The sequence below is a fragment of the Trachurus trachurus genome (genome assembly GCF_905171665.1).
Source record: "Trachurus trachurus genome assembly, chromosome: 10".
Taxonomy (NCBI): Eukaryota; Metazoa; Chordata; class Actinopteri; order Carangiformes; family Carangidae; genus Trachurus; species Trachurus trachurus.
In genome coordinates this window covers 21,460,210-21,471,254 of record NC_139894.1, presented here as the reverse complement: position 1 = coordinate 21,471,254, position 11,045 = coordinate 21,460,210, and the positions used below count along the sequence as shown (strand labels likewise).

The following is an 11,045-nucleotide window of genomic DNA, read 5'->3' as shown; positions in this document are numbered from 1 at the left end:
ATGCTTTAGCGTTTTGGACATTATTTTGGGTATCTTGCCTGTAGTATGAAGGGTAAATGTGACATGAAGCTTTTGATATGCTTTTCCACTTATCCCAGATACAGTTTCTCATAAATCTTGCTTGTCATACACATTTCAACAAGACAAGATTTACCAGATCTTAATGCAGGAAATAAAAATTAACCATCTTCATAGTGGTGCTTTGAACCACATTTATCAGCCTGATGGCCCTTCCTAATGGTGGTTGAGGCAGTAAAACACGATTAAATCAAACTGCAATCTGTATCTCTAAATTTGAATAAAAGGTTCAGACTTTATTTTGATGAAGTGACACTCTCAAGATCGTCTATCTGTTAATATTATGCATTTTAGTGGTGCATTTTCCCAAGCTAAACCAGTCTTTTGAGTGGAGTTCTGGGGCCTAGTAATCCAGTGGTGAGCTTGTGCCCCCCAGTGGTGAAACAAGTGCACTGATCTTAAGTAAAATCCCTAGTAGTAGCCTACATCAGAAATATTCTGTTATAGTAAATAAAAGCTACACATTTATCATGTGATGTTTATGTATGAAAATTCTTCAGGTCCATTATCGTTCTAGAAATGTTAAATCAAGGGCATTTTGACTTGTTTGTAGATGTTTCATTTCTAATCCAAGAGGCCTCTCCAAAATTTGACTTGTGTAAAAATTATAGGCATCAAAAATATAGTTCAAGTGATAAAATATAGGCTAAAAGTAGTCACTATGGAGAATCACAAAACATGTATGCTCAGTATGTAAATTTGGCTACTATAATTATTGATAAAAAACATCACGTTGCTAACTGTCTACTTTATAAAGATTTCAACTTTATTGACGGCTTGGTAGCATAATAATTAACACTATGTTATTCAACAACGTTACACAATAATATAGACAACTGTTGTGGTTAATGCTCATCAACATCGAGGTGAATAGTTCAAGAAGCAACCCCCTCCTCTAGACGTCGCTGTATCCCAACGTCATTACGTCACCACCGCAGAGGAAGAAAGGACGTGACGTAGCTGTGGTGGATGTAAAATGGCGACGATGTGTCTGTAGTCAAAACACAAGTAACAAGTCCTAAAACAGAGTCAGCGACAGAGAAAACTGCTGCTTTTTACAAAAAACTCAAGTACTTTTGGTTGGATCTTACCAAGGTAAGTAAACAATGTATTAATTTATTTTTTTAAAGATGAAATTAAAACATTTCCTTCACGTTAAAGTCAGCAGCTAGGTTAAGTTAGCTAACGCACTTCTGTTTGTTTGTTTCCGTTTGTAGCCATGAGGTTTGATCACATCTGGTTCTGGATGAGCAAGAGTAAACTGGCGACTGGAGGACAATTTCTCTAGACAGATACTGTTTCTGCTGTTTCTGCTGAGCGGTTCGGGGTGTGTAAAGGCGACTATCGCTAACTTAACAAGGTGTATTTGTGGTGGCAGGTTCAGACATGACGGAGCAGCCCGGCAGCATGACGGAGCAGCCCGGCGTCAGCACCAGCACGGAGGGCATCGTCGGGCTGGATGAGCCCAAGAAGATGACCAGGGAGGACTGGAGGAAGAAGAAGGAGCTGGAGGAGCAGAGGAAGCTGGGAAACGCTCCAGCTGAGGTCGACGAGGAGGGAAAGTAAGTAGCAGAGCCTGGCCAGTGTCTGAATACCAACTTACTGTACTAATAATATTCACATCTGGAAACAAACCGCTGCTTGAAGAGGGACTTTTTTCACAACCAAGTGTGGGACAGACAGACTCTCACTGTCTGTCAGTCAGCATCCTGATTCAGCTTCAATTTATCTACCTTGACACTTTGTTATGTGGTGCCTGAAATCCAGACAATCATAGAGGTCTCACATTAGCCAACTTTAATACTTACCCCAAATAAATTGAGAACATATTGATGTATTGTCCATCCTCAGCATTTGAACCAACTCTGTGACTCAGTGCTGCCATACTGTAAACAAGGATGCTCTCTTATTACATGACTGTAGTACAAGTCCCTCAAACTTGACTTGAATAGTTGACAGTGTTAGTTTTGTGACAGCAATGTGGACTCTTTGTAATCCTGATTCTTCTCCCCAGGGACATCAACCCTCACATCCCACAGTATATTTCATCAGTGCCGTGGTATATCGACCCATCCAAAAGGCCCACACTGAAGCATCAGAGACCACAGGCTGAAATTGAGGCACAATACTCAACAATTGGAGAGTGGTATAAAAGAGGTGTGCAAGAGGTGAGACTGAATAATTCGTTTTTTTTGTTTTTCAATTATTGCTGTAATCATGAGCTTTAAAGTTCATAGTTTTATGTTGTTTCTCCTTAGGGTACTCTTACTACAAAATTTCGTAAAGGAGCTTGTGAAAACTGTGGTGCCCTGACACACAAGAAGAAAGACTGCTTGGAGGTAAAATGAATAAAGCAATCTTTTCTCTTCCAGCAGAGATAGTATTTTACACATTTCTTCTGCAGCACATTTATAAACTGTTATATCTGTTATAACCTCTGACCTTCGCTGTGATCCCAACAGCGACCCAGAAAAGTTGGCGCGAAGTTCACAGGCACAGGCATAGCTCCAGATGAACATTCTCAGGTTCTGCTTGATTTGGACTATGACGGGAAGCGGGACCGCTGGAACGGATACGACCCCGAGGAACACCAGCGCATCGTGGAGGAGTATGCCAAAGTCGACCTGGTGAGTAGTCTTTTGATAAATTCAGCGAGGTTAACCTCTGGAGCATTTGTTGAGAGGAAGAACAGATCAAGATTAAGATATGTCTTTCATTCCAGTATTGCCAGCAGCAGTACACACATATATACTATATACATACAATGTTGGAAAAAGTGCAGTATAAAAAATGTGTAAAAATGTACATATAAGAAAAAACAGTGCAAATTAATATAAATATGGAGCACAGAAAAACTGTGATATTTTAAGAAGGAAATTGGAAAAAGGAAAAAACAAACCTCGGTGATACCATAGAACTAGGTTAAGAGCACAGATCTCTTCCAGCTGCACTCCTATATTGCGCCATAAGAATTGGGACCAAATTTGAACAAGCTACATAAAATAACCTGACACTGAACAACATTTCTATCAATATATTTATTAATCAGATTGATAACTGACACTGAGAAATCCTTTATTCTTACAACGCCTAAAAAACTTTACTGAGGGAGGGATGAAATTAGCCTCGTAAACCAGCCTCTCCCGAGAAATGCATTTCATTTCATTTCTCGGGAGAGTCTGGCCTCATCCCCCCTGCAAGCGTTTGGGGTGGGCGGGAGCTGGGCAGGAGTAGTAGCAAAGACGGTTTAATATCTTTGGTAGTAGCGTTGACAGACAACCCCATTTCCCCGTTTCAGTCCAAACGCTTAGAATGGGGATGAGGCCAGACTCTCCCTCGGAATGAAATGAAATGCACTTCCGCCAGAGGCTGGTTTACGAGGCTAGGATGAAATCAGAGCTAGTGCTCAAATCAGGTGTGATCCTGTGTGAGTCTCATTCGAAACATTGCATTTAAAGTGTGTTGTCTATTTGTCGTCTACTGCATGGAACTGACTTCCTATTTGCCTCTGTCTCTCAGGCTAAGAGGACTTTGAAGGCGCAGAAACTTCAGGATGAGTTGGCCTCTGGAAAACTGGACCAAACTGTAAGTCCTCCGTGATGTCACTTCTGTAAAAGTAATGGATTGTACTGAGATGTTGTAATTATAGACAATCTCTTGTCTGGATGACCAACAATGCATTTTTTAAAATCCTTTGTTTGTAGCAGTGGGAACATGACAGTGAGGATGAAGACGAAGATAAATATGCAGATGACATCGACATGCCCGGTCAGAATTTCGACTCCAAGAGACGAATCACTGTCAGGAATCTGCGTATCAGAGAAGACACAGCGAAAGTAAGAGACAACTCGACTGTTCAGGCCCAGTGCCTGCGCTTGAATCGTACTTAATTCCTTGTTTGTTTGTTTGTTTGTTTGTTTTATCTATGATGGAAATTATTTTTCTGTGCTCAAGAATATTTGCTGCATGAAATTAAGTGAGTGAGTATCATTAGGATCAATAATCTGAACCATTCTGTCTGTCTCTCACTACCACAGTACTTGAGGAATCTGGATCCAAACTCCGCCTACTACGATCCAAAGACTCGAGCTATGAGGGAGAACCCATACTCCAACACTGGCATGAACCCCGACGAGTAAGTCATTGCCACTGTATTTCGATTCTGGATACTCACTGGCTCACGTTGAAATCATTTTGTAACTGTTGTGTTTTCTTTTGTTGACAGAGTCGGGTATGCTGGAGACAACTTTGCCCGTTATTCTGGGGACACGATCACAATGGCTCAGACACAGTGTAAGTCAGAAAAAGCTACCTCTCCTCAACAAAAGAGGACGAACCAAAACTATTCTGTTTGCTGTGGGCTTTAGTCATAGGGCCTCCAAACAATAGAGCACATGTGAACAGTAAAGTTAACTATACACACAGTCAGAACCATATTTTGAAGAAGGTAAAGCCTGCAGACATCAGTGGTTAGTAGTTTTTCACTACTTATGCTTAAATTCTGTAATTACCTTTTACATTGTGTGCTATCCATATTATAAAATAAGAGATCAAATGGTAAATTATATGAGAATATATTTCCCATGCCAAGAGCAGGATAAATTAAAATCAAACAAATCCCATTTGCTCACAGCAGAAGCAGGAAGGCAGCATGCATTAACAGTTTCCTGTTATGATTGATGACGCTTCATGTTGTGACAGTGTTTGCTTGGGAGGCTTATGAGAGAGGCTCAGAGGTGCATCTGCAGGCCGACCCCACCAAGCTGGAGCTGCTCCACAAATCCTTCAAGGTCAAGAAGGAGGACTTCAAAGAAGAACAGCGGGATGGCATCTTGGAGAAGGTGACATGTTTTGCCTGTTTAAACAGGACACGAGAAATAAAACACTACACTCTGTGACATATGTCAGGCAGGATAATTGTATGTTACACCAGGGGTTCTTAACCTTTTTGACCTTGAGGCCCAATTTTTATAGTACAAAGTGGCCCGGGGCCCATTAAATATATATATATATATATATATATATATATGTGTGTGTGTGTGTGTGTGTACATATATATATATACATATATATATATATATATATATATATATATATATATATATATATATATATATATATATATATATATATATATACACATACATACATACATACATACATACACACATACATATACATATATATATGTGTACATATATATGGTAATTAACTATTTAACACATTTTATTGCAAATGGCATTCTTTTAATTTCTTCACAGATAAACAAATCTAAACAAGTTTTTACCAAAATCACTCTGCTTTTCATATTTGAAGACCCTATAAGATGAAGAAAAATTTGTCTGGAATTTTTTTTTTTTTTTTTTTCAAAAAATGTTCTTATCAAGTCTCAACAAAATAGCACTTCAATAGATATTGACTGTGGGTCATCACAGTAGATGAGGTGAGTAGTGACTGAGCTGAGGCTGTGTATGTCGCTCTAAAGACGGGTGTGGTGGGGGTGTCAGCGGCTTGGAGCGGGTCTCTGTAGCGGGGACAGCTCCGTGACACCGCCGGTGGGGGCTCACGGCAGCACCGCTGCTCGTTGCAAAAAAACAGCAGTGATGACGTGCTTTCACGTCCGAGTCTCCAAACCAGAAACGTCTGTAACAGCACCAGAAAAGTCGCTAGATTCGTCGCTAGTCGCTTTTGAGTCGCCAAGTTGGCAACACTGTACCTGGCGTTGCTCCTCACAGGGTCACATGCTGCACTGTGTGTGGTAGCGGACAAAGATCCTGGATGACTGACAAGAGGCTTCACTCCCTCTTGTCATTCAGCCTTTTTGGAGGCCTGAGACGCGGGCCGGACTTTGGACATGCCTGATCTACGCAGTCCCGCGGCCCTCTGGGGTTGCTGGCCCAAGCGTGGGCCGCGACCCTATGGTTAAGAATCACTGTGTTACACCAAGGGTCTGATAGCATCTTGTGTTCAGTATGTATCAGAATATATCAGCTCTATCAACTGTTGATATTACTGGGTATAAATCAGTGCAATGATCTGAATATATTTATTTCCAGGCCAAAAATGATGTATACTAATAATATTCATTCTGGCTGATGACACTGACTTTGTTTGTAACTCTCAGTATGGAGGTGAAGAGCACTTAGATGCTCCACCGCGGGAGCTGCTGCTGGCCCAGACGGAGGATTACGTGGAGTACTCTCGTCACGGTGCTGTACTCAAAGGACTGGAGAAAGCCGTCGCCCGCTCCAAGTATGAGGAGGACGTGCTCATCAACAACCACACTGTAAGGGCGCTGGTGGAAAAGACAATGGTTGTCGCTAATTTAGCTGATTTCGTTCACTACCGTTAACTAAAATCTTGTGTGTTTTCAGTGTGTTTGGGGTTCTTACTGGAAAGACGGCTACTGGGGATTCAAGTGTTGTCGCTCCATGATCAAACAGAGTTACTGCACAGGAGAGACTGGAGTTGGAATAGTGAGTACATGTGATAATGTGAGAAGGCTTGATACACAGAGTATATACTGTATGTTTCTTTTCTATAATGTTTTATAACTTCTGTCTTCATTAACCTGCAGAACAACTCAGAGTGTGTTCCATTTGAAGAGGGACTCGCTGAACCACAGGAGGAAGAAGAGCCAAAATCTCTGCTGGAGGTGAGTGACACCAGAGAGATTGCTGCTAAGAACAGATGTTTTGGTGTCTTAGATCTCATTGTATGTTATGTCACCGTTTTTCTTGCCTTTCATGTCACCGTTTACAATCATCAGATGCACCGAGATAAGATGATGAAAGAGAAGAAGAAGAAAAAGAAGAGCAAGAAGAATAAGAAACGTGGCTCTCACAGCAGTGACTCAGAGGATGAAGAGAAGAAGAAGGAGAAGCTGAAGAAGGTAAACATGGGCTTGTGTTGAGACAGCATTCGGTTGTCAGTGTCTGTGTTTTGGCTCATTTCTGTAACTGACCTCCAACCAATGTCTTCCTCCCAGGCCCTCGAAGCAGAGGATAAACGAGTGAAGCACATAGACGCAATCATGCAGCTGGACGAGAGGAAGAGGCCGTACAGCAGCCTGCAGGAAGTGAAGGCGCCCACCGAGGAGGAGATGGAGGCCTTCCGCATGAAGCGCTTCCACCCAGATGATCCCATGGCGTCCTTCCTGGGACAGTGACCTCCATCCATCCCTGCTGACTCCCTCGAACTCTTCCCACGGACTCTACTAGAGCAGATGCTCAGTGAAAAAAAATCTCAAAGTCAACTTTCCCCTATAAACTTACAGTTTGACACAAACGCTATGAAAACTTTGTACAGTGTTTTGTTAATTTCATGTTGCGCGCTTTTTTTTTTCAAAGGGTAATTCCCATAGGACAATAATAATGGGTTGTTTTTGTATACCCAATTCCACTGATGAATCTGTAAAAATGAAAACATCCCTTTTTTTAAAAAAAACCCCCCAGATTTTAGTTGAATTCAAAATGGAGCCATTCTCACTCTACAGTAATTATAGGAGCTACTTTTAGTAGGATCAATATGTTTTTATAAATAAAACATTTGTCTTGACTACAAGGTGTGGTTTCAAAATAGTTTTTTTTTTAATATGACAACAACGCACACTTATCAACACCACTGTGATTGTGGCAGTGTTTGCCAGCAGCTAATTTTCAGCCTGTTTCCTTTGACAGTTAGAAACGCCCTCCAGACATGTTTCACAACATTAAAAACACTCTGCTTTGAGTTATAATTAGTCTGTTAGAGTTTTCCCTAAAAATGTTAAATTGCCTTGTTAGAGGGATTTTAGAGACATCTACTTTCATTGTTGGAGCTAAACATACTGGATGTGCAGTTCAGATATTTACTGATGCAAAGTTTTTTGTGTGATCATTTGTGTTCTTGCTCATAGAAACCTGGATCACAAAAAACACTTATGTAATTTGTCCTCACGTGTTTCCAGTTAAAAGCAGTAAATGGCAATAGATGGTTAAAGACAAGACACTACCTCACCCAACAACTGGAACATTTTGATTGGTCTCATCACAGCAATAAACATCTGGTAGGCTTTATTCATACTTATACTAATACTATAGACCAATTTTCCATTTGTAGCTTTGAAATCTGTGTGGGATTATTTTAAAACACACACAACTGTAACTTAATCATGACTATACTATTCATAATGTCTGTTATGTAATATCCTGTTTCTGCCCCTTGGAGTTTGTGAACAAGTGAAGCGTCACCACTTCAGCTGTACAATACTGTTGCACTGACTTGATTATGACATCATGGTGAAAGTATTTTTTGGCAGTGTACTTGGTTAAACAGGGCGGATGTTATGGACTGTGATTCACAGTGCTGCACATTTCTCTGCAGCGCGTCTCTTGGAGAATGACATCTCACTCGATTATTGGAAAATCATGTAGGAAAGTGTGCGATCACAGACAAAGAAGGACTTGGACAAAGGTGAAAAATGTCAGTAGGTCATAATTTCTCCTCTGGTGAGTTGTTTATCTACGTTTTTAAAATGTCTCATGCACAACCCTAACTGTCGGCTGAAGTCTTTTCTTCTGTGTAACTCCTGCACGATTTTAGCGTCATATTTTTCTGCAGCATATAGTCTAAACCTAAAAAACATTACACAAAGCTAACTGCGTACATGTTTTTGCTCAGACTACAGCTGTAGATGGTGTGAATGTACAATGTTGTGCTTTGTGTTAACACACATTTTTGCATTTTGTGATTGAGACTGGTGCACAAAACAACCCAAACCAAATGAATTGTTGTAAACAATAAATTTCCCTGTTCCCCCTGTGACTCTGCAGTGACCAACATGGTCCAGATGTGCGTGATGTTGTGTTTGCTGTCGGTTGTCGTCTCCCAGTCAACAAATTCCTCATCCAAGAAAGGGCGCAACATCACCATCCACTCCTCCCAGCTGGTCTGCAGCGTGCCAGGTCCAGAGGGGCCTGCAGGGAACCCAGGAGTTCCTGGAGCACCAGGGACCGTGGGACCTATGGGGGCCCCAGGGAGGGATGGCCCCGATGGAAAGGATGGAGGGAAGGGTGAAAAGGGAGATCAAGGTGGTTATCTACTAACGGTTATCTACCATAGTACTTGAGGCAGTTCTTCCGTTTCCCTTAAAGTCCCCCTCCCGCGACCCTTTTTGGTTATTTGAAAACATTCTCATTAGCAATGCGCCTCTGGAGGGTGGGCGGAGACTGCGCTGCTCTGCACCAGCTGGACACTGTACAATTATCGATTCTGCGTGTTTAGCGTAAAACTGCACACTGGGATTCAATCCCAGACTGGAGCATAGTCCTTGCTGACGGTGCAAGCTGCTCTACTAGGTGAGCTAGACCTGTTATACCTTGACAGCTACACCGAGCTGTCAAGCCTTTCACCTCTGAGCCAGATGCAGAGCGGGGCGGGAGCTTGTAGCACTAGTGCCCTCCCCTGGAGCTGTGACACGTCAGCTCCAGTCTCCCTGAAACTGCCAGTTTGCGTCTGCCATTGGTTCACAGCAATTTGAAGGCAGAAAAACTCAGAAATGCAATTTTGCACTTCCTTTTCTGCCGATATGTCCTCTAACACAAGAAAAATGCCACAGGAACATGTGAAAAGCACGAAAAACACGATTTTCATTTGAGGGGGTCTTCGGTGCGTTTCTCCAGCTGCCATCTCCAGTATCCAGAGGATCAGATCCTAACTTGTACATGAGGGTTTTATTTGGCAAGACTAACAGATATAGACTCTTTCATGACCTACGGTCTTTGCTAACAGCTAACTGTTATGTTGTTTGGGCACAAATAAAATTATTTATGATCGGCACACCTATCGCAACAAATTGATTTAGGGGCTGTTCTTTGTTTTGACAACTTCTTGTATTGACTATTTGTGATCAGTAAATCATGTCTGAGTTTATCACTGCCATCATTTTCCCACTGATGTCAGGTGACCCCGGGAGGACGGGCAACCCAGGAAAGCCAGGGGTGAAAGGTCGGGAAGGAGTTCTCGGCAAGGCCGGGCCACGGGGACTGAAGGGGCAACGTGGAATACCAGGGCTGGCTGGAAAACGGGGACCAAAGGGGGAGCACGGTGACACGGGTGAGGAAGGGGCTCCCGGACGCTGCAATTGTGGCAGTGCAGCCCGCTCTGCCTTCTCTGTGGCGGTGACCAAGAGTTACCCTAAAGAGCGAATGCCCATCCGCTTCAGCCGGATCCTGCTGAATGAGGGGAGTCACTACAATGCCAGCAGTGGGAAGTATGTCTGTGCCATACCTGGAGTCTATTATTTCAGCTATGATATCACTCTTGCAAACAAGCACCTCGCCATTGGGCTGTTGCACAATGGACAGTACAAGATCAAGACATTTGATGCAAACACAGGGAACAATGATGTGGCGTCTGGCTCTACTGTTCTCCACTTGAAGCAGGGCGACCAGGTCTGGCTGCAGATCTTCTACTCTGAACAGAACGGACTCTTCTTTGACCCTTTCTGGACAGACAGCACATTCACTGGCTTCCTCATCTACGCGGACCAGGAGTTTCTCAGTGAAGCTGACAGAAAAGCAAACGCCAAAGATGACAGTTAATGCTGTTATCCTGAAATACCCTTTGTTTTTATTCTAAACGTGATTTTAATTCTTTAAAAAAAAAATGCTATGAAATGATCACTCCAGCTGAACAGAGTTGTTGAACGGTTCTGACACCAGGGGGCGCACATGTGGGGAAAGTAGTAGCTAATTCAACTACATTTGGGAAACCACTTAACTATTCTTTGTTATTTACTTTTTGATAAAAGTCTGTCAAGAAATTGCCCAAGATGTAATTGAATTGTTTTCAATTACTTTGTTCCTGTATTTGAATACAGTTTAGGATTCTGCAATCCACATATTTAACCTTTTTGACATACAGTGATGAGGTAAACATTTGTGTGTTGGAGTGTGAGAGGATTTCCTGCATGGCAGCCTAGTTAA

The 11,045-nt window shown here is 42.2% G+C and overlaps 2 protein-coding genes across 4 annotated transcripts; both read left to right on the top strand.

Annotated features, from left to right (window-relative positions):
• Positions 1 to 1,043: 1,043 nt before the first annotated feature.
• Positions 1,044 to 7,602, top strand: slu7 (SLU7 homolog, splicing factor). 3 transcript variants are annotated; one of them, XM_083980047.1, is made up of 15 exons: positions 1,044 to 1,173; positions 1,457 to 1,640; positions 2,093 to 2,246; positions 2,337 to 2,417; positions 2,541 to 2,705; positions 3,598 to 3,663; positions 3,783 to 3,914; positions 4,116 to 4,213; positions 4,304 to 4,371; positions 4,780 to 4,919; positions 6,203 to 6,364; positions 6,453 to 6,554; positions 6,656 to 6,733; positions 6,848 to 6,970; positions 7,067 to 7,602. In XM_083980047.1, the coding sequence occupies exons 2-15, from the start codon at positions 1,465 to 1,467 to the stop codon at positions 7,244 to 7,246; spliced, it is 1,725 nt and encodes a 574-aa protein (XP_083836173.1). In that variant the 5' UTR covers positions 1,044 to 1,173; positions 1,457 to 1,464; the 3' UTR covers positions 7,247 to 7,602. The 3 variants fall into 3 exon arrangements, with proteins under 3 accessions (XP_083836173.1, XP_083836175.1, XP_083836174.1); XM_083980049.1 differs by having other exon boundaries at positions 1,044 to 1,186; positions 1,485 to 1,640; XM_083980048.1 differs by lacking the exon at positions 1,044 to 1,173 and having other exon boundaries at positions 1,204 to 1,640.
• Positions 7,603 to 8,394: 792 nt separating this feature from the next.
• c1qtnf2 (C1q and TNF related 2) lies at positions 8,395 to 10,685 on the top strand. The gene is made up of 3 exons (XM_083980665.1): positions 8,395 to 8,567; positions 8,892 to 9,149; positions 10,021 to 10,685. The coding sequence occupies exons 1-3, from the start codon at positions 8,540 to 8,542 to the stop codon at positions 10,659 to 10,661; spliced, it is 927 nt and encodes a 308-aa protein (XP_083836791.1). The 5' UTR covers positions 8,395 to 8,539; the 3' UTR covers positions 10,662 to 10,685.
• Positions 10,686 to 11,045: the final 360 nt, after the last annotated feature.